This window comes from Gracilinanus agilis, chromosome 3 (assembly GCF_016433145.1).
Source record: "Gracilinanus agilis isolate LMUSP501 chromosome 3, AgileGrace, whole genome shotgun sequence".
Taxonomy (NCBI): domain Eukaryota; kingdom Metazoa; phylum Chordata; class Mammalia; order Didelphimorphia; family Didelphidae; genus Gracilinanus; species Gracilinanus agilis.
Genome location: NC_058132.1, coordinates 156,375,676 through 156,402,162, shown reverse-complemented (window position 1 = coordinate 156,402,162; position 26,487 = coordinate 156,375,676). Strand labels below are relative to the sequence as shown.

At 40.2% G+C, this 26,487-nt stretch overlaps 1 protein-coding gene across 3 annotated transcripts in view; it reads right to left on the bottom strand.

Annotated features, from left to right (window-relative positions):
• The window catches only part of SNX19 (sorting nexin 19), a 100,568-nt gene that overhangs the window by 22,649 nt on the left and 51,432 nt on the right, over nucleotides 1-26,487 (bottom strand). For 2 of the 3 annotated variants that reach the window (XM_044666158.1, XM_044666160.1), the window contains 3 exons: nucleotides 17,317-17,501; nucleotides 16,381-16,468; nucleotides 13,245-13,538 (listed from right to left, as the gene is read on the bottom strand). In XM_044666158.1, coding sequence (XP_044522093.1) covers nucleotides 13,406-13,538; nucleotides 16,381-16,468; nucleotides 17,317-17,501 — 406 coding nt within the window. In that variant the 3' untranslated portion in view covers nucleotides 13,245-13,405. Of the gene's footprint in view, nucleotides 1-13,244; nucleotides 13,539-16,380; nucleotides 16,469-17,316; nucleotides 17,502-26,487 lie in introns of those variants that run through there. The other variant, XM_044666159.1, reaches the window with a different exon arrangement.

The window sequence follows — 26,487 nt, the reverse complement described above, 5'->3', positions numbered from 1 at the left end:
AGAGGGGGTAAGAGAAAAAAACACAGATATATATATATATATATATATATATATATATATATATATATATATATATATATATATATATATATAGTAGAAGGAAAGGATGGAAAGACCTGAAGGAACTTGGTGTTTTCTTTTTCCAACTTGGGAAACACTATTGACTATCTATTACTGTTTTATAGATTGTTTTATCTCTGAGAAGACCAAAGAAAGAGTCCCAACTTGGTTCTTGCTGAGACTCAGCCAGCTAGCCTTTGCTATTGTTGTAACTTGGAGGCGAAGTTAAGAATTATAAGGACGATAGTGTTAGTTTATTTAGAATAGTAAAAATTTGGGTTAGTCAAATGAGGAAGGATCAGTGTAGCCTGTGGACACAGGAGAAGCGGTTCCTTGCAGAACCAGGGAGTTTATTTGGTGAAGTTAGAATATCTATTAGAGTTAGAAATCTTTTTTATCCTCATATTTTCAATAAATAATTTATTTTTCTATAATAAGAGTCTCTTTAGCATTCTTGCACCTGGCCCTGAAGGGAAGTTCACTTTGAGTTTCACTTCACAGATGTAAACTGAAGATATTTTGCAAGCACAGCAAGCAGAGTATCTAAAATCAATTTATTATACATAATCAATACATTGCTGTATTAGTTTTACAGTTTGCCTTTTATTTTTACAATGTGCAATAATGTAAACATTTTTCTTTATTAGTCATTTTGTGGAAGAGAACTCTAACAAAAAAAGTGAAGAAAGAAAGTGAAGTATAGTATGTGTCACTCTGTACTCAGATTCCATCAGTTCTTTCTCTGGAGGTAGATGGCTTTTTAAGAATCATGATTCCTTGGGCAATTGTCTTATATCCCTGTATTGCTAAGAATAGCTGCCATTCACAATTGTTCATCATATAACATTGCTGTCCCTGTGTACAGTGTTCTCCTGGTTCTACTTACTTCACTCTGCATTAATTCATATAGGGGTTTCAAGGGTTTTCTGAAATCATCCAAGAAGATGTTTTTTAGAGAAATAAGTATCAAGTCATAGGAAAATTAGGGAAAAGAGAAGACTGAATCGAGAGCACAGATGTTTCCCTTGGACATTTGTCCTGGGATATATATGAGAGAGTGGAGACAATAGTTCAAGGAAAATATTTTTGTGGGTGGAGTGTACTCCAGGGAAGTTCAAGATGTAACTTTACATGCAACAATGGTCAAAGAAGCTTATGAACACTAACATTGGCCTAAAGATTTGGATATGGTTTGATCTCAATTCTGAGGTTTCTTCTGACTCTATTAGGCCTAGATCTGGAGAAAATCAGGTGGCAGTCTTAGATTAAAAAGGAATGTTCTTGAACACAATAACAGCAATATTGTCTAATGGTCAATTGTGAATGATTTAGCTATTCCCAGCAAGACAATGATCCAAGAAAATTTGGAAGGATTTACAATGAAATATGCTCTCCACCTAAAGAGAAAGAGCTAATAGAGTCTAAATGAAGATCAAAGCATAGTTTTTTTTCACTATATTTTCTTTTGGTGGTTTTTTGGATATGTCTTCTTCCACAACATGACCAATATGGAAATAAGTTTCGCATATCACACATGTAACCTAGGGTAGTGGTAGGGAAAAAAGGGAAGGAGAGAATTTGGAACTGAAAAGTTTAGAAAACATGCTAAAAATTATCTTTTGATATATTTGGGGAAAAATTAAATATTGGGGGAAAAAGATGTAATGTTCTCCCTGGCACAGTGATTAGAATAATAATGGGTTTAGGATCGAAGAACTAAGTTCAGACTCTGGCTTAGACACTTGTTATCTGGATGCTTGTAGCAAGGTATATTACATCTTATCCTGTTTATTTGTAAATTATAAAAGTTCATCTCTAAGGACTCTTCCAACCCTAAGCCTATCACTCTGCTTTATCCCCCCCCTTCATTGAATTCCTTACTCTGTGTCTAGGATGGGCTGACTTTGAGTGTGTATGTGGCAGGCAAATCCTCTCATGTTACTTTGTTTTGGGGGAGTTGCTGAACATCATTTGTTCATTTCAATTAAATTACGTCCTTATAATAGGCATTCTCCCATGTCCACAAACTCACTAGGCATAACTCTAAACCTGTTGAAATGTATGTTCCTGCCTTAGTCCTCTCCAAGACATGATTGAAAAGAAAGCATGCAAGCCTGGGTTTGCCAAAGAAAGTTACACACTGTATGCCTTTTCACAAGCCACTCACTCCTGAAATCTATCCAGATCAGCTCTTATCTTATAAATACCATGTATTCTAGGTACATATGAATTTGCACAGAACACACACCTGCAAATTAGGATAAGAACCTGTTTACAAACCTTGGATTACTCATCCAAAAGCATTCACTTTCTGCAATCTATAAAAGGAAGGGATTGGATTAGAAGTGCCGTCCTGTTCTAATATACTGACTCTGTTCACTCCACATTCACCAATGGCTTAGTTGTGCCCTAGACCTCTGTGGGGCTGCTGCCTGGCTACCCTCTGTCTTCCATAGTTTTGAGATGCATCCAGTTAGGATTTACCTACAAGCAAGGTGCACGTGACTCTTTGGAAGACAGCCTCTAGTTGGATCTGGGATTCATTACCCAGCATTCTACACTAGAATAAGTGGTTAATCCCAGTGAGGTTGATGCTGGAGAGGGACCAATCTGCCCTGGGGTGTATATGGAACGGATCTTGGCTCCAGTGGCTATTCCACCTCATGTGTTGTGCAAATGTTCACTGGCTCAAGAGTAATGGATTTCATACTGGAAACCCCACAGCATATGGGAACCTTCTTGTGTAGACATTCTGGGGGAAAAAAATGACCCAAGTACTTAATTGTGTAAGGATTTTTTCTTCCTTCCTTTCTCCTTTCCTCTTTCTTTCTTTCTTTCTTTCTTTCTTTCTTTCTTCCTTTCTTTCTTTCTTTCTTTCTTTCTTTCTTTCTTTCTCTCTTTCTTTCTTTCTCCCTCTCTCTCTCCCTCTCTTTCCTTCCCTCCCTCTCTTTTCTTTCTTCACTGGCTTACACTCTCTCCCTGAATGTCTTTTCATCCTTATCACCTCTGCCTTTCGCCCCTTCTTTGCTATCCCCCTGATTTCACCACAGAACTTCTGATAGTCAGAAACAGGTGTGTTCCTCTCTTGGTGGCAGATACACTAACCTGCAGTTTCTCAGGATAGCTGAAGTTCCCTCAATTTCATTCTTATCTTAGGTACTTGCCCTGCTCTATTGCAACTGCTGTGACATCAGGGAAGAATATAAGAATCTTTTAAAGGAAGGAATATTCATTCTCTTTACACACACACACACACACACACACACACACACACACACACACACACACACACACATTNACACACACACACACACACACACACACACACACACACACACACACACACACTTGCTGGAAGCTCTTCAAATGATTTTTTGTGGCATCTCAGCAAATGGCTGTTGGAAAAGTTATGAAAATAATCTTTGGCCTTCCCAAAGGAAGTCAGGAATGAGTCTAGGGGAAAATTAGGTAACAGGCTTAAAGAGAGGTGGCATCATTTCCCTTTCCTATCTCTCTGCTTTGATTGTATTCCCTGGGAGTTGGCTCAGGCTTTGGTAGAAGGATTCTGTGCATTAAGTATGTGAGGAGGAGTCTGGACAAAGTTAACAAGGTTAAAAGAAGTGGCCTTTGTTCTGACAGTGGCACTTCCCTGAAAAGGTGTGAACTCCAACTTTTCTTTTAGTTCCCACGATCCCTAGCACACTGACACATCAATAGTATGTAGAAAATAAATGTGAATTGGATGGAATTGAAATAGCCATAAAGCAATCTTTTCAAACTCCCAGTAAATGCAAAACATGAGTTCATCGAGTGAACCATGTGTGGATCTATTTTCCATCTACAGGGATTATTATATTTTAATTAAACAATAATAATAAATGAAAAATAAATTTTCTTTTCAGTTTTCCCATGCATTTGCCATCAAACTATATACTTATATACCAAAATTAGCTTAAGTACACAGGACTCCATAACTTCAGGACAGATTTTATTTTTTTTTATGTAACTTGGTCTAACCAGCTGTGAGAGGAACTTCCAGTAATTCATCCAGACACAGATTTCTCTAAAGTTCCTTACCTTCTCAGTCTGCCTCACCCAACTCATTTCATGAGGCTCATGAGAAACACATGATTCTGCCTTCATCGAACATAGATAGAGTATGTGCCCAGAAAGAATCTGGTCAAGGTGGCTAAGGTTAAAGGATAAGGCTTTATTCTGCCACTCACGATGTCTTTTTAATGGGGTGTGGACTGTCCATTCCCTGGGCACTCTTTGGCTCACTGACCCCACAATATAGATGACTGACTCATGACCCGCTCCAGAATTGTTGGGTTAGAACTCTAAAAGGAAAAAGTGGAAAACTTGATCTATGAGCTACAGAGGTAGGAGAGAGGCTATACACAGAAGCATGACTTTGGTTGTCTAGAGGGGAAGCTACACATCCAGGTTTCAGAATTAATGGAAACCATGGCGGCTACAGAGATGACAGCTGAGCAACGGTAAAGAAGGAATTCCAGGGGAAATTCATGAGCTGATGGAACTTGAGCCAGCAGTGAAAATATGGAGGAGTTCCTGGGCAAGCAGAGTTCCAGAACCAGGTCTACTGGACACAATGAGGAATTCTTAGAGTATACCCAGTGCTTCTACCCTGCAAAGGAATTTTGGGACCAAGTAGGAGCTGGAGCAAAGGAACAACAAGTAACAGTCACCTACTAGAAGAAAGATGGCAAACATGTGGCTTTCATGTGTCTCCCAGAACTCCCAATGAGGGAGAATCAGATTAAACTGTAATTGGGAAATACTTAATAAAATAAATAATACAGTAAAAAGATACATTTTTTAAAAAATAAGGTGGTGTTCTAAATGAATATGCAGCTTCAGGGATCCTCATGTAGTGGCCTTTTTTATTTAGGTTTGACAACCACTGAACTAGAGGAATAAGCCTGGATTTTTGCCTTTCTCAAGTACCTACTACTAAATTCCAAAGCTGCTACATTCCTGCCTAATATTCCAGATGGGATCTCCCTTAGGGAACAGAGGTACTTATAGAGTAAATTTTACTTGGGGTTTAAGACAGTGAGAGCTTTGGTCTAGGAACTTCTCCCTTTGATTGAAGATACCAGCATTGTCCACAAATTCCACCTCATCTCTCCAAGAGACTTGATCAAGAAACTCTTCCTCAGGATCCAGGTGGTTTCTTTGAAGCTCAATGTCTCCTTCTTTTACTCCACACACCCCTGCCATCACTTTACCACAGCTACTGCAGTGCTTCTGGCTCCCATAGTTGCCATCTTGGCTAAAGAATCCTCACTATTCTACTGTTGCCATCTCTGGGGCCAGGTGGTTCTCTGGAAGGGGTGGGATCAGACAGATGCAAGCTTCCTCTCCAAGGAACCAATTCCATGTGCCTATGTGTAGCCTAGCTATATTTTTTCCTCTGCCAGTTATCCCTCTTTGCAAGCCTAAAATAGGTACTCTGAAACTGGACAAGAACCATCCTTTATGTGGTGTTAGTAGATCAAGAGGGGGAAAAGTTGAAGACGTAGTCTCTTCTCTGAAAGTGCTTACAATTTTAATAAGATGGAGTAGTAGTAATACTGAGTGCTGGAAGAGCTCTAAGAAGAGATCAATGTGAGCTTGAATAATCAGGTAAGGATTAATAAAACCTAGGTCTTGAAGGATGGGCAGGATTTGGGGGTAGAATTGAAATCAGGAATATATTCGTCTCTACTTTCTCTCTTCCCAAAGTTAGGAAGCTCTTGTTATAACTACAATGTTGAGAGCCTGGGTGTGGGAATAGAAAGGGACTCTCATGAGAGATCTTTTGAAAGGAGAATGGACAAGATGTGGTGGATATAGGAGGTGATGCGGAGAGGAATAAAAAATTGACTTCAAGATTTCTAAGCTGTATGATGGGGAAAATTGAGTGTCTCTGACAGAGTGAGATAAGTCTGGAGGGAGATAGATTTGCTTTGGGGTCTGTAGAATAATCATCCTACTCATATCAGTTAAGGCACCTGGGAATTCTTTCTGCCATGCTGTGAATAAGAAGTTGGCTGATGTCACGATATCATGAACAGTTTAGGAAAGGTTTTTCTTCTTAAGGAAGAGCACAAAGATACATGAATTCACTCATTTCTTGGTCACTTAGTACAATTTCCCCACTGGTCTTGTTAAGACACATCTTTAACTCCTTCTATATATAATGATATATAGATGATGGAGGGGAGGGTTTGAAAAAGCCCACCATTCCAACCTTCTCCCACCACTACAGAAATGTTTTCCAAATGATTCACAGGATTGGGGAGGCAACTTGTCCTTGTAAAATTGGATAGATTCCTCTTAATTCAGGACCATAGTCCTTATTGAGTCCTGTGGATCTGCTGTCCAGAAATAATCATGTACTCCATGTGTATATGTTAAATTCTGTTTTCATTAGATTTCAGTTTTGGCTAGACTTGTTCAGAGAGGTGCCAGAGGATTTCTCTCTCTACCAATGAAGATCAGTTCCTGTTGAAAAACAACTGCCTAGGGGTATAGAAAGTTAAGTGACTTGCCTAGAGTCAAGCAATCAGTACATTTCAGAGACAGGATTTGAATTCAGAGTTTCCTATGTGGGCAGCTCTCTACCATTGCCTCAAGCTGATAGAATTAGATAATTATATGGTTCAGTTGACAGAGTGCTAGACATGGACTCAGGAAGACTCTGACATCAAGTATAGAATCCTAGGCAAATCATTAAGTTCTTCTTTAATTCCTTTTCCTGTAAAATAATGGCACCCACATCCTTGGACTGGTGTGGGGATTAAGTGAGATATTATTTGAAAAGCACTTTGCAAATATTAAAGCATTATGTAAATGCTAATTATTATTATTAACATAATAACAAGTACATCATTTTAATAGTTATGTATTAAACATATCCATTGGCTAGATACTTTGACTTTTACTAGATTTGTATCTATTTTACTGGTTTGATATTTGCCAAAGGAGTTTCATTTTTTTGTCAGTTTTCATTACATTGCTTTTTTTCAAGAAAAAAATATTTTTTTGTTCTAAAGCAAAGCTATGTTCTTTATAGGATTTAGTTTTTCAGGCTCTTTTTGCCTAACACCTAAATATTCTGACACCCCTAATACCTTTGGAGAAAATTCAGCAATAGTTGATGAAAGTCGAAGATTTCCTCTTTTCTAGTAGGCTGAGCTAACTGTATGGAATCTGATTTCTAATTGGGTTCATGGGCTCTCTCTGGACTCCTGTGCTAGAGATGTTCAATTCCAAAGATCAAACAAGGTCTTTTAGTTTGAAAGAGAGACTTTATTTTAAAACAAAGATCAGTGGGCTATTCACGAATCTCTTAGATGAGGGGTCGGCAACGTATGGCTCTCGAGCCATCTCTGGCTCTTTTGAGGGCCAGATATGGCTCTTTCTGCAGGAGCCATAAAGTCAATTTTTTTTTCAGGCACTGTTACAGGAGCACGCACTGTGAGCACTGTACGGCTCTCACAAAATTACATTTTAAAAAATGTGGCGTTTATGGCTCTCACAGCCAAAAAGGTTGCTGACCCCTGTCTTAGAGGGAGGTGAAGTCCAAGTAAAAGCAGCACTGGCTATTACTGAGTCATTTGGAATTATAGACAATAAAAGACAAACTTTCATCACAAACCACATGAAGCTGGATAAGAACTGGCACATTTTCAGCTTTAATTGGGACTCCAGATGGGTAGGATTTGTAAAGGATATAAACTCCAAAAGAATATTTATTTTCTCAAAATGGTCTCTCTTCACTAATGGCAAGATACAGAATGGGGCCATTTTGCTAAGTCACTAATAATCTTCATGGCTGCAAGGATGAGACAATACTTTAAGAGCAGACACAGCAAAATGGTGATATGACTGGCAGTTATCAGGAAGGAATGTGGGTGATTGACTCCAGATCTCCAAATCCAATTGGATCCAAGGTAAGTAGGCTTGGTCTCATGTAAAGGACATTAGTCTTCCTATCATGGAATTACAGGAAGGGATTTTTCGGTTTGCCTTGCCTGGTCCTTGCTTCTGTATCTAATTTTAATCAATCCTCAGTTATACATAATAATGGAAGAGAACACATAGAAACATTGGTATGCACAAGGCAGATTCATACACATGCATACATACACACATACAAACATACATTTATGTACGTTATCCCAGAAATCTTAGTGCATAATGGAGAATGCTTAAATGCATTTGTATGTACAATGCACATATATACACACACATATACATGTTGTCCTATAAATCTTAGTGCATAATGGAGAATATGTAAATATATGTACAATACCCAGACCTACATGTATGTGTATATGTAGACACACACATGTAATATATAATATCCCAGAAAGTCCCCATGAAGTTTTAAGCTTTAATAATTTCAGAAATATAAGGGCTACAAATGAGCAAAAATCATTTCAAAGTATACTTATTTAAATTTGCTTCACACTTATTTTGTGAAGTGACTTTCAAAGAATAATATTTGAATGTGAATTTTAAGAAGACATGCTAAGGGTGAATCAGTTTCTGAGTGACATTTTCAAACTCATGAGATCAATATGAGATATCCTCTTCACTGGTGTTCTCAGTCACTTCATTTATCTCCATTAGATTTATCTCGTGGAGTCAGATCCAAATGGTCAAAGATACATCAAACCTCATGACTTGAATGATCTTAATGCAGTCCTTTCAATCATTGAGCAACAGATGAAAGTTTTTACAAAGTTCAAAAATCAACCACCGATGTATAGCAACGCAAGAAAGTGGTTATGTTGAATTTTTATAAGGAGCATATAATTACTTCAAAATTTAAATAATTAATGTTTCAAATGTTTTTTTGTAAGGTTGTAGCATTTAAATTTTTGAACCTATCAAAGTTTAAAGCTGCCCTATGACTCTTGGAACATGGTATTAAAAGAGACATAGAAAAATATGCATGTTTTATTCAATTGTACAATCGCCTTGCTAATCATGTTATAAGTTGGCTAAAGTCAATTTGAGATTTATATTTCATGAACATGAACATGGTGGAGAACAGTAGAACTAGCTTGGGTTTTTTTAAATTTGCCATTAGTGATCCTACATGGACAAGTGAGAATCTTCACCAACTTTCTACTTTGGGGGGCATTACTTGGTTTTAAATTGCTCCCTCCAAACAACAACTATATAAGCAACAATAGCAATATCAACAACAAGACAAAGGGATCATTCAGATGATTTTTTTAAACAGAACCTCAAGGGAGAGAAGTTGGAATCAGTGGATGTGCTGGTAAATGTGTTGCTGCCTCCTTCCTTCCTTTGCAGCTTCTTACACTTGCTACCATCCCATTTGCTGCCAGGCTAGAGATGGAGATGGGCGAGTGGGCATCATGAAGGACTCACTAGAACTGGGAAAAGCAGTGTATTCCAAAGTGAAGCTGCCACTTCAAAGGTCAGGATCTGCTGGGTACATGCATTTTGACCTTTTCTATCTACCTCTGGGGTAGAATAATTCAAAACACGTGGGGACTTTCTTACTCACCAGCAGAGGATTCGGGTGTTAAGGAGAGAGATTGGGCTATAGGATAATGGATGGATCATCTCCTGCCCCAATGAAATCTGTCATTAGTATGTCATTAGAAGGTCCCTGCAGCCTTCTCGTTCTGTTCCTTATCAGTCCAAAGCAGAGGATACCAATTGCTGCTTGAGATTCAGCCACTGAAGACTCCTCTCTCCTTTGCACGGAGCCAGTGAGGACAAGCAGAGTTCCATGACCTTTGGTACCTCAGAAGTCAAGGAAGCACAGGGGACAAGACACGGCTGTGCTCATGAGGTCAGATCTCGAGTGACTCCCTATTCTCTCCCCAAATACCTCTCTTCCATTAGCTCCTGCTTCCTTCTGTATGGAACAGCGTTAGCAACTCTTCTTGCCTTTGCTTGCCCTGTGAAAAATACCCTGTACTCTTCTGCAGAGCAGCCCTCAGGAAAGAGCACACATTTGGGGGGGCCACTGAATTTCAGAGTGATCCAATAATGGATTATGTGAGATGTATTTTCCGAGGGCAACACATCTCTTGCTCCTTACTGAGGAAGCGACAGGTGAATGGAAGAGGGATTACTGAGTCAGTCAGCAATAAGGCCGAGGACCATGGGGACACAGCTAGGGACCACGAGGAAAGTGCAAACTGGATCTGGAGAGGAAGAAACAATGAGATCTAGCTGCTGGATCTTAGATCCGCCTGGAAGGAAACTTGGGCGTTACCTTGTCCAATGCCTTCCTTTTTTGACTGAGGTCCAATAAGGTGAATAACTTGCCCAGGGTAGTTAGTAAGTAGTTGAATGTATTTAAACTCTGACTCCAGGACTCTGAGTTTATCATTCTTTCTACCACTTCACACTCTCCTCAGCAGCTGTGATCCACTCCACTCCAGGAGTGAGAGTGGGGGTAGGAGACAGATGATGGTGGTGGGTGGAAGTGATTATCTATTGTATGAGCTTCATCTTTGCATCTCCCACAGTGCTTTAGCATATTTGAAGAAAGGGCTTCATTGGATTCTACCTTAGGTGTTCAAAAAACATTTGATGAATTAATGCATGGGACATGTGACCTTGGGTCACTTGATGTCTCTGGGCCTTAGTTCCTTCCTCTGTAAAATGAGAGGATTAGACTCAATAACTGTTCTAACTCTAAATCTGAATGGTCTAGGATCAAGGTCATTTCCCCAATTTCTGCTGTCCTTCAACATAGTTCCCAGCAGTGAACAATTGAAAAGTACAAGGCAACACAAACTCCAAGTTGAACTGGTCTGCTCCACATACTTGTGGCATCTCTCCCAGGTATAAGACTTCCCATGCTGCCTGAACTTGCTCCCTGAAACCTGGCTGGGTTGTTTGAGAAACCCCATGGACTTTTTCCTTTATTGTTATCATTCATTTGCCTCCTGGGCAAAGAGTAGGCCTGGGGATAGTTTGTCTCTCTGGGGCAAGTGGGGAAGAGGCAGGCGTTTCTTATATAAGGTGGAACCCAAGGAAGCCCTCCCCAGCCCTGGAAGCGCCTTAAGATTCTTAGGAATTTACAACCACAGGCAATTTATGGTCTGTCCAGTTATTTATTGATTTTGTGCCACGTGTAAGCTGGAACTGGTCATTTGACATGCACCCAACTTGTGGCTGGCTGCCCAGAGAAGCATGGTAGAACAGGTGGCCAAGAACATAGAAGGGAAAGCATGTGTCGATGGGAAAAGCAGAAGATGGGGCCACCTCCAACTTTCCAAAGCAGCAATGTTGGCCTCTGAGTGAAAGAGCTGTAGGAAGAGAAGCTCCAGGAAGTCAGGATGAATGTCCTGGCCCATCCCATACCTCGACAGACACTTACCAAGGAAATGGCTGTAGCTACTTCTCAGTGAAATAGCTTTAGGTGGCAGAGGCCTTGGGGAGACTGAGAAAGCCTAGCAGTCACAATACAGTTAGACCTGGAAAAGGCCTTAATTCATTTATAGTCAACAAACTTTTATTAAATGTCCATTATGTGAAGGGCACTGAAGTTATCTCATCTAGTGTCCTTAACATCAGGCAGGATTTCATCTAAAAACAATCTCAGCCAGCTCAAAAATCCAATGGGTGGTTTGAAACTTCCACCAAAAGAGATTCCATAGCCTCCCACTTTCCTATGCAATACATCCTCTACCTAATAGCTTTGATATGCATTCATGTCCTTTCATGTCCTTCTCATTCTAAGCTCCCCAGACTGAGCCAAGTTAGATGATCTTACAGATAACAGAGAAGAAATGTTTCCCACTGATTTGACTGATACAAGGATGCCAATGTGCACAAGCAAAACTAAGGGGGCAGAGAAATATTTTCTCACATCTCTGGCTTTGTAACTTACTTATAACTCACTCTTTCCTCTAATGTGTAGTTAATTCTTATCCTATTACTGACTCTTCCTACCTTGGTGATCTTGGATTGGTCATTTTCATTTTCCTCATCTATAAAATCAAGAGGTTGGAATGGATAGCCTCTGAGTTTGTTTCTAAATTCTAGATCTTAAATCCTTCCCTCTGTGACTTTTCCCTCTGCTTCATTTCTCTTCTACTTACCCCTCTTCTTTACTCATTTCCTCTTTTTTAAAAACTGCATCCTGTCCTAGTGCCTTTTGGTTAATCGAAGGCAATTCAATCTGAGGTCAGATCTATCTCTTCACCTGTGGATAAGAAGTGAAGAACTTTTGCAGGGTAATAGAATAGATTCCTAATGCTTTGTGTCCTGATGTGTACCCTTTAGAAGTCAGTAAAGACAGAGCCCCATAGCCTTAGTTGCAATTCCTTAAATGTCTCGGGATAAGGAGGATCTAGATTTCTTTGACTTTCTCTAGGATTTTCCTTTCTCTTCTCAAGGGCTGGTCTAGGAAGTTGAAGCTGCAGGTTCCTCTCCACCCATGGTTCCAGTTCAGGTAGATAACACTTGAACATCCTCCCAACTTTTGAGGAGACAGGAATGAACAAAATAAAAGCTGAAGGGTGGGTCCCACGAGAAGGATGTGAAAGGAAAAGAGAGGAACCCTCAAGGCTTTCACCCGAAGTTCATGACAGGAAGAATACTGCTGTCTAAGGAGGCGATCTTGTGACTCCCCTTAATAAGGCTTATGCGTCTGGGCTTGGCCAAGTCATCAACCGCAGTTAATTAAAAGACCTTTCCTCTCTCCTCTCCTGAAGTGAGAGAAAAAACCAAGCGGGACAACAGAATACACTTTCCCTGCTGCTTGATGTCATTGTCCTGTGTCTTGATTTCTTTTCAGGAGAAGGGAAAGCCTCAGAGACAGGCAGTCTCTTCCCTAAGATGGCCTGGCTGTAGTTTTCTTATGCTTTGCCCAGAACCCACGTGGCAAAGGAGTTGCACAGGGCCAAGTGGTAGTCAGGTGTCGATCTTGCATGGAAGGGATTGGCAAAGAAAGGGATAGATGATATATGTATAGGATATATGACTCTACCTCTTCTTCAGTTCCCAGTATTTTGTCTAAAGAAATCAGGCCCCACCAATTATTAGCAACCCAACCGAAGCTGAAGAACTATAGAAATGGATGGGCATGCAGGTGACACATTCATCCCGAATTGCACACCCGGGTGATCATTTTTCAATAACAGAACTGGTTGCTGGAGACAGTAGCTATGCCACAAGGCTTTCTCTTCACTCTTGTTTTCATCATATGATTGCTGGGAGCATAGGCTTCTCATCCTGGTTCCCAGGGAGCTGAGATATCCGGAATGTAACCATTTGGAAACTCGTTCTCCTTTCTCTTGTATTCTCCACAATGTCTGTAAGGAGAGCTCAGCAGTTAAGGGGAGACTCCCATCCTCCTGGAGTTACCTGGTGTGTCTGGAGCAGGAGTGGTCGTGGCAGACTCCTCAGCTGAGGCACTGAGATCCAGAAACTCCAGGATGATGTCCCAGAGGCAGTAAATTAAGTGCCTGAAATGAACAAGAGGAGGGTTTTCAAGGACTACGAGATAAGGGAGTCCACAGTATGACAGGGTGGAGGACAACAAGGACAAAACTGGTGAACTTGGGTTGCATGATAAAAGCACTGTGTTCAAAATGAAAGTTGACAGTCTTGTCCTACACTGCCCTGTTCAGACCAATGCAGTATTGTGTTCAGTTCTGGGTGCCAAACTTTTGGAAGGAGACAGACAAACGAGAACGAGTCCAGAGGATTGAGAGGGGATTTAAAATCATACTATGTAGGCAGCTAGGTGGTTCAGTGGATAGAGAGCCAGGTCTACTAGATGGGAAGCCCTGGGTTTAAATCTGGCTTCAGACAATTCCTAGCTGTGTGACTTTGGGAGAGTCACTTAATCCTTATTGCCTCACCCTTGCTGTTCTTCTGGAGACATAGTACTGAGTCCAAGACAGAAAGTAAAAGTTGTCTTTATTTTTTAATTAATACACAAAAACTGCATGGTTGAAGGTACTATGAATATTTGGCCTGAGGGCCAAACTTAGGGTCATTACAGTTTAGTTTAGCATAATGTTGGAGTAAGGATTAGGAGAACTAGGGTTCAGTACTGTTTTGGACACTATATTATATTATATTAATAATTATATTATACTATATATAGCTATATAATGACCATCAGCAAGTAGATAACATCTTGGAGTCTCAGTTTTCTCATCTGTAAAATTAGGGTTATTCTATTTGTACTAGCCATCTTACAGGGTTCTTGGGAGTGAATAGATCTGCACAACTTATAGAAATATATAAATTGAAGTTCTTATGCATCTAAAGGGCATGACTATTGAAGAGAGATTTGACTTATTCTGATTTTCCTTAGGGGGACAATGGATTGTAGCTGGAGAGGGGAAGATTTCAATTCAACATAAAGAAAAAAAATTAAATTAAATTAAAGTAGTTCTGAAATAGAATGGCCTTCTTCATGAGGTAGGCTTCCCATCACTTAAAGCTTTCAAACTGAGATTGGATGACCATTGTGAGAGAAGAGCCTCTTTTTCAGGTACATTCCTTCTGGCTCCTTCTACCTCTAGCTTCTAGCTCTGTGATCTCATGTTATCTCCATCAAAGAAAGATTCCTGAGAGAACTAGAGAGAACATGGCTTATGAGGCTGAGACTCTGAGTGCTAGAAGCATCCCTTTACTTCTATAATTTGTTTTGAGGTGGCACTGAATGCCTTCCATGTCTCAGAACTAGAGTCAGAGAATAGCAAGAGATGCCTGAATTCACGAAGTCCAATTCTCTTGGTTTGCTTAAGAAAAAAAAAGGAAATTACCTGAAATTTCTAGCATTAGATCTATCCAAAGAGAGATAGAATGCTAGAACCAGAAGTAATCTTAGAGACCACTTAGTATAACTCTCCCATTTTACAGATGAAGAACCTGAGGCCACAGAACAAAAGTGGTTCATAGGATCATAGATTTAGACCTTGAAGTGATCTTAAAAGTGATTGGTTCCAGTCCCTTCATTTTATAGATAAGGAAGACAGGACACTGAATGGCTAAGTTATTTGTCCGAGTCACTCTGCTAATGAATGTCTGAAGTGGGATTTGAACCCAGGTCTTTCTGATTCCAAATACAATGCTCTTTCTACTATACCAGTAGTATATCTTAATTTTTTTGGTGTCATGGGCCTCTTTGGCACTGTGGAACTCTTTCTCAGAAAAAAATAAGCTTAAATAATTGGAGGAAATGCTAAATTTCAATTAGAGGCTAGTGAAAACAAAGATGCTATTTTTTCCATCCAAGTTCACAAACCCCTTGAAATCTATCCGTTCATTCCTAAGGAATCTGTTGACCCCAGGTTAAGAACCATGCCTGAAAACTGTTCAAGCTCTCTGGCTAATAAAATGAAGTAAATATAGAAATAGGGGCAGTTTTGACTCAGGGGTTAGGAGCACTGGGTCTGGTGTCAGGAACACCTGAGCTCCACTTTGGCTTCAGGTTGTCTGACCCTGGGCAAGTTGCTTAACCCTGGCTGCCAGATGAAAAGATCCGCTGGATCCAACGGAGAAGGACATGACTAATTAATCCAGCATTTTTGCTAAGAAAAACTCATGGATAACTATGGTCCTTGGTGTCTGGAAGAGTTGGACATGACTGAAAAACTGAACAACGTAGGACTAGAATGCCAAGTTTTTCCCTTTCAGTCCAAGAATTTTCTCATTATTCTTCCCCAATAAGAGTTTCTCTCTACTCATGTAGAAACATGTTAATATTAACTGATCAGCAGCTCTTTCCTTATCAGTATTCTCCCTGAATTCCCCTCTTCGCTGCCAAGAGCCAGCAGAGGATGAAACACACCCTGGTACTCCAGGGCAAAGCTGGACGCCTCCAGGGAGCAAGTGTCTGTTTGCCCATTGGCCGCTAAGATGACCTGATGAAGCTGGTCTGGGTGCAAATAGCTCACAGTGGGACATGGACAAATCATTCTGCCCTGAGGTCCAAGATCTTGGGATTTTGCCCAGTTTGCTTCTTTTAGACTGCCTACTTATCACCCAAATCCTCTGACCTGAACCCCTTCACATCCCAGGCCTTAGGCCAGTTGCTAAGTAGACATCCAGGATACACTAAAAAAACAAAACAAAACAAAAAAACCCACCTTATCTTCCATCTTAGAATCAATATTGTACATTGTTTCCAAGGCAAAAGAGAGGTAAGGACTAAACAATAAGTGACTTGCCCAGGGTTACATAACTAAGAAGTATCTCAGGTCAAATTGAACCCAGAACCTCCTCACTCTAGGTCTGGTTCTCAATCCACTGAGCCCCCAAGTACCCCCAGGATACACTTTTCATCTCTACCTGTTGATGAGGGGTTGTTGCAGAGATTCCAGGACCAAACCCCAGCTTAGGCGGCACTTGCTTGCTCCCAGGATTTCCACAACCAAGTCTGATAAGGAAACAACAGAGAAATATTCATGAACTTTTCTAAGGCTGCTCAGCACTTCATCCTAGATCCCTGATGGAGAACCTATGACACGCGTGTCAGCACTGACACACGTAGCCATTTTTGATGACCCACAGCTGTATACAGAGAAGTATGTTATTTAAACTATAAATACCATGAAATTATGGTTTGTCTGTTTTTTCTCAAAGTGACATACCACTCGAGTTACACTTTGGAATTCTGACACACCAGGCTCAACAGGTTGCCCATCACTGTCCTAGATACAGGAAACTTCTGTACTGTGCTCAGCCCGTCCTTTTAGCACAGCCTTGGTGAAAAAGACGAGGCAAGCCAACCCTGATTTTCTCCTGTCCTAGTTAAAGGAACTGGAAGATGAGTAGATCAGAGGATCTCGTTCTATAAAGGACCTTAGGATTCCCCCCATCTGGCCCCCTCGTTTGACATGTTGGGATATTAGAGAATTTAAAAGTTACTTGTTCAGTGTCACACAAGCAGCAAAGAAAGATTTCCAAGCCACAGATCTAGAGTTAGAAGGGACCTAAAAGATCACCCAGTCCAATTCTTCCCTTCCCACTCTGTGCCAATGTTCAGCAGAGGAAACAGAGACCCAGAGAGGCATCCTAAGCTGCCGAAGGTGACAGGAATGGTAAGTCCCAGAGCTGGGATTGGAACACAGGCTCTTTTAATTACTCCATATTGCCTTATTTGAGACTGGGGCAGAACAGCTTCTGGGATTTCTTCCCTAAGCCATGGGGAAGGGGGGTGGGTTGGGGGAAGTGGTCAGAGTCATCTGTGTGGTCAGTTGCGATATCTTGTGATGGCCGGCTCACCTGGCAGCACTCCCATCAGGCTTTGCAGAGCTTGCTCCTCAGTCGCCTCCTTCTGTTTCTGTGTTCTCAGGGGCTTCGGCAGCACTGGCAAAGTGCCCCCTGGCCAGATGGACTCCTGCAGGAGCCGGAGATACTGGACCCAGCGCTGGGGGCAGGTCAGATTCGCTACCTGGACCTCGAGCCACCTGCCAGGTGCAGGAGAGGGATGGGAGAGAGAGAAGAGAGGACAAATGCTCATGGTGGATTGATATGGAGATGGATGACCCAGACGGGCCCAAAGGGTTTCCCTGTAAAAATATACATTTGAATCTGGAGACTCCATTTCATGTGACTCTGCCAATTATGAAATTTGTTGTTTCATCTTGTTTTTCCTGGTTTTGTCAATGTAAAAGTTGTTCACGGCTGCTTTTTCCAAAAGTAATGGACCTTATTTCTAGTAGTAATACAATAATTTAGGACATTCCTGCGGGACTTATGTTTATATGGGTATATGATTTGGAATTTCAGATTTAAAAGATTGCTCTATGGTAAAATGAGTAATGTGAAAATAGGTATCAAATAATAATATTTGTACAACCTAATGGAATTGCTTGTTGGCTCTGGGAGGGGGAAGAAAAGAGGGGAAGGAAAGAAAATGAATCATGTAATATTTAAAAAGTTAAATTAAATTAACTTTTTTAAAAGAACTCCTAAACTCAAATGATATACCACCCTCAGCCTTCCCAATAACTGGAATTATAGAAGTATGCCATCAGAGGGTTCCTAATAATTAGATCCACCCAAAAGTCATGGGAGATTTTTGGAAGATTCAAACCACCAAGCATTTCTTAAGTGCCTAGTATAGGATGCCAACGACTGGAAGGATGAATATCACTTCAGTAAGTTGTAGGAAGGATTCACGTTTTAGGTAAAATGTGGACTTGGGGATCTCCAAGGTCCTTGCTAATTCTTAAGATTCAATCATTTGGTTATGTTAGCAGAGGGAGAAAAAGAAAGGGAAGGAGTTGAAGAGGCAGCAATCAGAAAGAATCAACAGTACTTGGTGACTGATTAGGTGAAGGGAGAAGGATGCAAGATGGAGGTATTTGGGTAAATATTACAAAAAACTTCCTGATTCTAAGGACTGTGAATTCATAAAACACTACCAAGTGAGGCTATGAATCTTGTTTTCTGGAGATTGTTCAGATAAGAATAGCTTCCTCTACTGTTTTAAACAAAGGCAGGAGCATAACATAGTAGGTTTATCAAGGTCCTGGGTCTAAAGATTCTGTGTCCCATTTTAAAGAACTGATTTGTTTCAAAACTAGGAGAGAAAGATGATTTCAGGGAGTAAAGAATGATTGTACCCAAGTTTTCACTTATTCTCCCTTTCCTTGCTTAGGTATAGTGTCTTAGGTCCTCAGCTATCACTCAGCTCATCCATAAGTAATAGTCTTTGCCCTATCAATTAAATCAGTGATTATTTATTTGCCATCAATAGGTGTATAATGTTATACCTGGTTAGAGGGAGCATATTCAGTGACATATAGGACATAATCCCAACCTGGATGAACTTCATAATGTCCTCAGCGACGTCTCCATCAAGAGTAACCTCAGTGCCACTCCCACAATGCCCTGTCGTTGGCCACCCTGACTGCGCCATCTTCCTCCCTACCCTCATGCTAGCGGGAGTCAGGTCCCTTGGCTCAGAAAGGGCCACAAACCAGAGCTTTTTCATCTTGAGACGTGCTTTCTTCTCCTCTAGAAAAGCCTTCATTAGAATTCAGAAGACTTCTCAGAGGAGATTTTAACGAGCATTCTTAAGAAAGCTTTTGAGGAAACTTAGGGTCACTTAGTGACTTCGGGAGTTAAGGAACCAGGGATGTTTGCTTGGCTGCCCTTTTCCACCTCATAAATGTCTCTGTAGCAAGCATAAGGGTTTAGAGAGTGAATTGTGTTTTTTTTTCTGCTGAGTTCAAGCTTAAGAATCCATTTCTACTTAGTCTCTGCGTAACCATTTGTATGGTAAGTGCTGGAATCAGTCTAAGCCAGGATTTGCCAACCTTCTTCAGTCCCTTGACCATTTGTCAATTGGGGAATGGCTTGATTTTTTTTTTGTACAATTGACTTAGCTCCTTAGAAATTTAAGTAACTAGACCTTCATAAGAGATTTTTTGTTATAAAAATTTCCCCCCAATTTGTTGATTCCCTTCTAATTTTGGTTGCATTGGTTTTGTTTGTACAGAAACTTTTTAATATAATCAAAATTATTTGTTATACATTTTGTAATGTTCTCTACCTCTTGCTTTGTCTTAAATTCTTTCCCATAAATCTGACAGATATACTACATGTTCACCTAATTTGTTTATAATTCCCCTCTTTATATTAAAGTCATTTACCCATTTTAAATTTGTCTTGGTATAGGGTGTGAGATGTTGATCTAAACCTAATTTCTTCCATACTGTTTTCCAATTCTCCCAAAAGTTTTTGTCAAATAGTGTGTTCTTGTTCCAAAAGCTGGGAGAGTTTAGGAGTTCTAAGCTGAAGTAGGGTTAAAACTGATTGGTTGTTTGCCTTACATGTGGTATCAATATTGGAAGCCCTCAGAAGTGGAGGGCTACCAAGATATGTGAGTAAGGGTAAAGCCATCCTAGGCAGAAAGATGAAGCAGGGTAAAGCTTGTGTTGATTGATATTGGGATCAGGTGTGTGGATGGTCACTACCCTTCCACTCCAGACAAAATAGGGAGACCCAGTCTTAAAGAAAAAATTCTACTATATAATGAGAAGAAACCTACCACTATTTTACCCACTAGACCTTCTCTATGAAGAAAAAAAATCTAATCTTTAGAGAATTGCTTAATAAATTTTTTTTCATTCTCTCACATATTAATCCAATGGGTTTTATAAAAAATATATTTTCTCAGTGAAGACATAATGATGTTTATTTCCTAGTGAGCCACCTTTCATGACATAGTATAGTGATGACCATTATGATTTTCTCCTTTAGGGCTAGTGCCATATGAATCTCTTAGGTTTCTTGGTAACTGGTACTCCATCCTTACTATAGTCATAGAATTTTAGGGCTGGAAGAAACCTCACTAGACATCTAAACCAATTCAAAATTGAAAGGTGTCTTTATTAAAACATAGCCAACTAGTAGCCATCCTGCCTGAGCTTGGAGATCTTCAAGAAAGTCAAAACTGCCACCTACTAAGATAGGACATTCCACCATTCTACTTTTGGATAGCTCTAATTGTCAGGAAGTTTTTTTCCGTGATATCCAACCTAAATTTGTGGCTTCACAATGCCCACCCAGTATTTCTTTGAAAACCAGGTCTCTTGGGAATGAACAGAACAACTATAAACTCATTTCTACCTAACAGTCCTTCAAGTACTTGAAGACAGCTATCATCTCCTTATTGAGTTTTGTCCAGTCTAAGCACCCACAAATCATTCACTCTATCTTCATATGATATAGAGTTAAGGCCATCGAGTCTCCTGGTTTCATTCCACATTACTTCTCTCCCACCACACAGCCACTCCTGCTCAATGAGCTCAAGTACCTCCTGTTTCCTTTAGGAACAAATGTAAACTTCTCCTTTGGGTATTTTTAGCTATTCTGACTCTGGCCTCTCCCTATCTTTCCAGTCTCCTTATATTTTACTCCACTTCACTCTCTAATCCAATTTGTATTGATCTATACTCACTTCCTGCCTCAGTAGTTGGTTTTTTTTTTTATGTCTTACCCATTCAAATCAAAGTTCCATGGAGCCAGGCACTGCTTTTGCCTTTCTTCACACTTAATGAGTACTTAATAAATGCCTGCTGATTAACTAACAAAACAGTCTTTGACCTCAAAGAACTTACATTCCAAGGACATGTAAATAACCACATAGTAAAAAGTAGAGGGAAGGCAATCTGAAAGGAGAAGGTCCCAGGAGCTAGAAGACATGGAAAGGACTGCAGCAAACAATGGGATTTAACTTGAGCCTGAAGGGAGCCAGGGAAATGAAGAGGTGAATTGAGAAGTCTAAATTGATCCCAAAGGAGATGAGCAGGATGTGTGTGGTGTGTGTGTGTGTGTGTGTGTGTGTGTGTGTGTGTGTGTGTGTGTGCCTATGACAACATGATCAGACCAATCCTTTAGAAAAACCACTGAATGGAGACTGGATTCAAGCGGGAAGAGGCTTGAAACATGTACACCATTTCTATGGCCTTTTTCATGTTGTCAATAAAGAGATGTTTGCCTCTTAGAATTTTTTAACTCTAAGTGCCATCCTTTGTAAAATACAATGAACTGCTTTCTAGAAAACTGTTGATGGTTAGTCATTTTTAGTCATGCCTGACTAGTCATTTGGGGTTTTCTTGGCAAAGATAATAGAGTGTTTTGTCATTTTCTTCTCCAACTCATTTGAGAGATGAAGAAACTGAGGCAAAGAGGGTGAAGTGACTTGCCCGGGGTCATGTACCTAGTAAGTGTCTGTGGACAGATCTGAACTCAGGTCTTCCTGAATCCAAGCCCAGGGTTCTAGTCACTGCATCACCTAACTGTCCTAGAAAATATATACATTTTAGAAAATATACATACATTCAAACATATCTATTTTAATAAATATGGATTTGCCACTTTCCCCCAAATTAGGATTTTTGTGTAGTAGAAAAGAAGTATATTATAGATTCTGAATTAGCTTGCATATATTGAATTCCAAGGCAATAAGCCATAAACATCTTTATTAGAGAGCCTTTTTCCTCACTTGAAAGAGTAACCCAGGGTCATTCATTCTCTTGGCCTTGACTAAATAATTTAGAGAAAGAAGTCTCAGGAAAGCTCATGAACATATAAATTTATTACCATCCTGCATGCTAATCTAATTGTAATTACGTCTCATTTTTCTTTTGCTTTCACTCCTAAAAGCAACCTAAACATCTTCCCTTAATGGAAAGTGCTGAACTTGGAATCAGGAAGAATCAGGAAGAATCAGGAAGAACTAGATTCAGATCTTGCCATTGACACTATCTGTGTGACCTTGAGCAAGTTATTTAACCTCTCAGTCTCAGTTTCCTCCTTTGTAAAATGAAGGTGTTGATTTCAATGGCCTCTAAAGTTTCTTCCATTTCAAATTCTATGATCCTGAAAGAATCTACCTAGGTCCAAATTGTCCCATAGCAGCTAGGAGTCATAAATGAGATCCATCTACCTCTCTTTCCTTTGTTAGTCAAACTCAAAGACATTGGGAAACATCCCAATCCTATCTTCTCATAAAGCTCATAGAATTACTAAGCTGAAAGATTCCAAATGTGGCTTAATGGAGAGACCTGGACCTAGATTCAGGAAGACCTGAATTCAAATCTTGCCTCAGATACTTACTAGGTGGGTGATCATGGGCAAGTCATTTTACCCCGTTTGCCTTGGTTTCCTCTTCTGTCATGTAAGCTGGAGAAGGTAATGGCAAGCCATTCTAGTATCTGCAAAGAAAATCCCAGATGGGGACACAAAGACTCGGACACGGCTGAAATAACTAAACAATAACAACACAAATACTTCTATGAGGGCAGCTAAATGGTACAATGGATAGAGCTCCAGGTCTGGAGTCAGGAATTTAAATCCAGTCTCAAATTCTTACTAGCTATGTGACTCTGGGCAATCCTGTTTGCCTCAGTTTCCTCATCTGTAAAATGAGCTGGACAAGGAAATGGCAAACCACTCCAGTGTTTCTGCCAAGAAAACCCCAAATGGGGTCACATAGAGTTGAACATGACTGAAAAGGACTAAATAATAACAAAGATCTCAAAGCTGACATTTGCAATGGAAGGCTGATGGGTAGCTTCTAACCAAGAAGAAGTCAGAACTTGAGAGTTAGAAGGGAATGAAGGCTTTATCTTTCTAGTCCTACTTAGCTTCTTATTGGTCTAATCTTTCCAGTCTAAAGTGAGGAAAAACCTGGCTCAGGTTAGATCACAGGGGAGGCGTTCTCTGCTGCTCCTAGCCATGCCTAGGAAGGGTGGGCTGGTGAAGAAGCATTTATAGAGAGGGTATATTTGTGTGAGGCTAGAAGAGCCTCATGGGTGGCGACTTAGGGGACCATGCCCTCTGGGAGTTGATGCCATCAGCCTTGTACCCTAGTGACTTGTCACCTGTCCAATAGCAGAGAGGAGCTGCCAAGGCAAACTTTATTTAACCTCCACCATGCCAGACAGTCTACATTCCTCTCAAGCAAAGCATTCCAGTCGTGAGGGCTCCGATCTCTCAAGCCCATAGCCCAAGAATAGTACTCAGAATAGGAAGCCTGAAAGGTAATGGCAGGGCAAGAATGGCAAGCATCAATGGAGATCAAGAGCGGCTTCAGAGGCACAAAGCCATCCGTTCCCCAAAATAGCTACCACGATCCCATCTGTTATTCTTAGGGCTGCACAATCTTTTTATAGAGCTTTTCATTCAGCGAGTCTAAGATATCTTACCAAAGGGATCTGGTAGCACATATTACTATCCCTGTTTACTAAGAAGATGGGCTAAATGACCTGTAAATCACTCCAGAGATCTGAAGGGCTCAGATGCAAGAAGAGGACCTCTCAACCTTTCCCTTCTAAAGCGAGGCTTCTGAACTAGGAATACATATTTTTAAATTTGATCATTTTATCTCAATAGAATTAGTTTCCTTTGTAATTCTATGTGTTTTATTTTATGCATTACAAAATTACTCTGAGAAAGGGTCCTTAGGCTTTGCCAGACAGCCAAGGGGGCCCATGTTACAAAAAAAGCATAAGAATCCTGAGTTTAAATCAATTATTTATTGTGAGAACAAATGGGATGTTGGGAACTGATTTTATTTTAATAAGTATTGGAGGAAGGTGAGATTTGTCAGATCAAAGTCCTCAATAGAAATAGAACAGAAGACATGGATTCTGTCATTCCTATGCATTCATGGGGCAGGCCAGCTTTTCTCTGTGTCCCTCTATTTCCACATGATGGGACTAATTACATGAATGACTTGCACTCTTCAAAGGTAGCTCAGAACCTGCTATTCTAACTCTAGCCTAGAATGAACCAGAATGAATGGTTTTCTCATCAACATGATACTTTGTTCATGTTCTAGACATGTTTCTGTGTATTTACAAGTACATCAATTGAATATTAAGGCATCTAGGTAGCATGGTGTGTGGAGTGCTGGATCTGGAGCCAGGAAGATTAATCTTCCCAAGTTCAAATCTTATCTCAGACACTGAACTAGTAGTAGCAGGGCCTTAGGCAAATCACTTTACTCTGTTTGCCTCAGTTTCCTCATCTGTAAAATGAGCTGAAGAAGGAAATGGCAAACTACCCCAGTATTTTTGCCAAGAAAACTCTAAATGTGGTCATGAAGAATTGGACTCAATTGAAAAATGACTGAACAACAACAACAACAACAAAATGAGTATTAACTCATCTTATCAGTATTATAAAAAGGCAGGGCAGGGTAGGAGAAAGAGTTCACTTAGTGAGTGAACCTACCAAGTTCAAGTTCTAATCTTGTTACTTGTGTACTCGCCTGTGATTTTGGGTTAATTGGCTTATTCTCTTTAGGCTTTGGTTTCTCATCAATAATGGTGAAATATTACTAGGTAACCTTATATCAATTAATCAGTTGGCAGACATCTATTAAGCACCTACTAGGTGCCAGGTATATCAAGCATTTGAGATATAAAGGCAAAATGAAAAAATCCTTGCTCTCAAGGAGCTTATGGATGGTTATTCGAAACTCTGAATTTTCAAGCAATGCTTTCTCTAAAATTAATTATTTATAATAGCTGACATTTGTTTAGTATTTGGGTTTTTGCATTTGAACCTCATAACAACCCTGTGTGGAAGATGATACAGGTATGACTTATCCTCATTCCCCCCTACCCCCAGCAACTGGCAAAAGTCATCATGTTTAATAATGCTTGTTTAATTAATGGTTTCACTTTACAGAAAAGGAAACAGGCTCAGAGAAGAAGGATAATTTCAGTTAGAATCAGACATTTGCACAACTAATATGTGTAAGTCACTATGTTTGCTACTGGGAATTAAAAAAAAAGTTGAATTTGTTATTTCATTGGAATAGGGAACTCTTACCAATGCAAACTGACACCTACTATTTATCTGTATTAGAAAGTTGACTAGAATTATAGAGCAGTTAAGTGACTTGTCCAAGGTCACAGAACCAGTCTTTCACAGGTAAGATTTGAATTTGGTCTTCTCATCTCTGAAACCAGCTTTCTATACACTAGAGCGGCGGTTGGCAACTTTTTTGGCCGTGAGAGCCATAAACGCCACATTTTTAAAATGTAATTTCGTGAGAGCCGTACAGCGCTCACAGTGCCGCTCCTGTAACAGCGCCTGAAAAAAAATTGACTTTATGGCTCCTGCACAAAGAGTCAGATCTGGCCCTCAAAAGACCAGATATGGCTCGAGAGCCATACGTTGCCGACCCCTGCACTAGACCCATGTTGGCAAATCTATGGCATGCGTGCCAGAGGGGGCTGCTCCCGTCCCCCTCTCCACATGCACCCGAGGACGTTTCACACATGACCCACTCCTCTGCCCAGCAGCCCAATGGGCGCGCTTCCTCCCTCCCCTGTCTGGGGTAAGGTGGGTGGCTCACATGCCGTGTAAGGGTTGCAGTTTGGGCACTTGGTCCCTAAAAGGTTTGCCATTACTTTACCCCACCCAACAACAACAACAACAACCTCCACCACCACAATAGCAACATAAAACAGCTCAAGGCATTTTTATTCCATAAGTCATAAGCATGTAAGTGTTAAAAGTAGAATTTAAGACTCAAGTCTTTCCTGACTCCAAAACCATTGTGTTTTTTTAACTACATCATACTATTTTGAACCTGAAATTAGAATATTACATAGAAGAAAAATATACCTAAAATAATAATAGCTAGCATTTATATAGTGCTTTAAGGTTTGCAAAGCACTTTATATTATTTCATTTGATCCTTACAACAAACTTGAGAAGCGGATGCTATTACTACTTTCATTTTACTGATGAAGAAACTGAGGCTGAGAGGATAAGTGATTTGCCTAGGGTCATACAGCTAGTAATCATGAGAAGCTAGGCTTGAACTTAAATCTTCCTGACACCACATCTGGCATTCTATACTTTTTCCACTGTATCGGATGGATAAAGCAAAAATGTTACGAAGCCAGCCGTGGAAGGGCT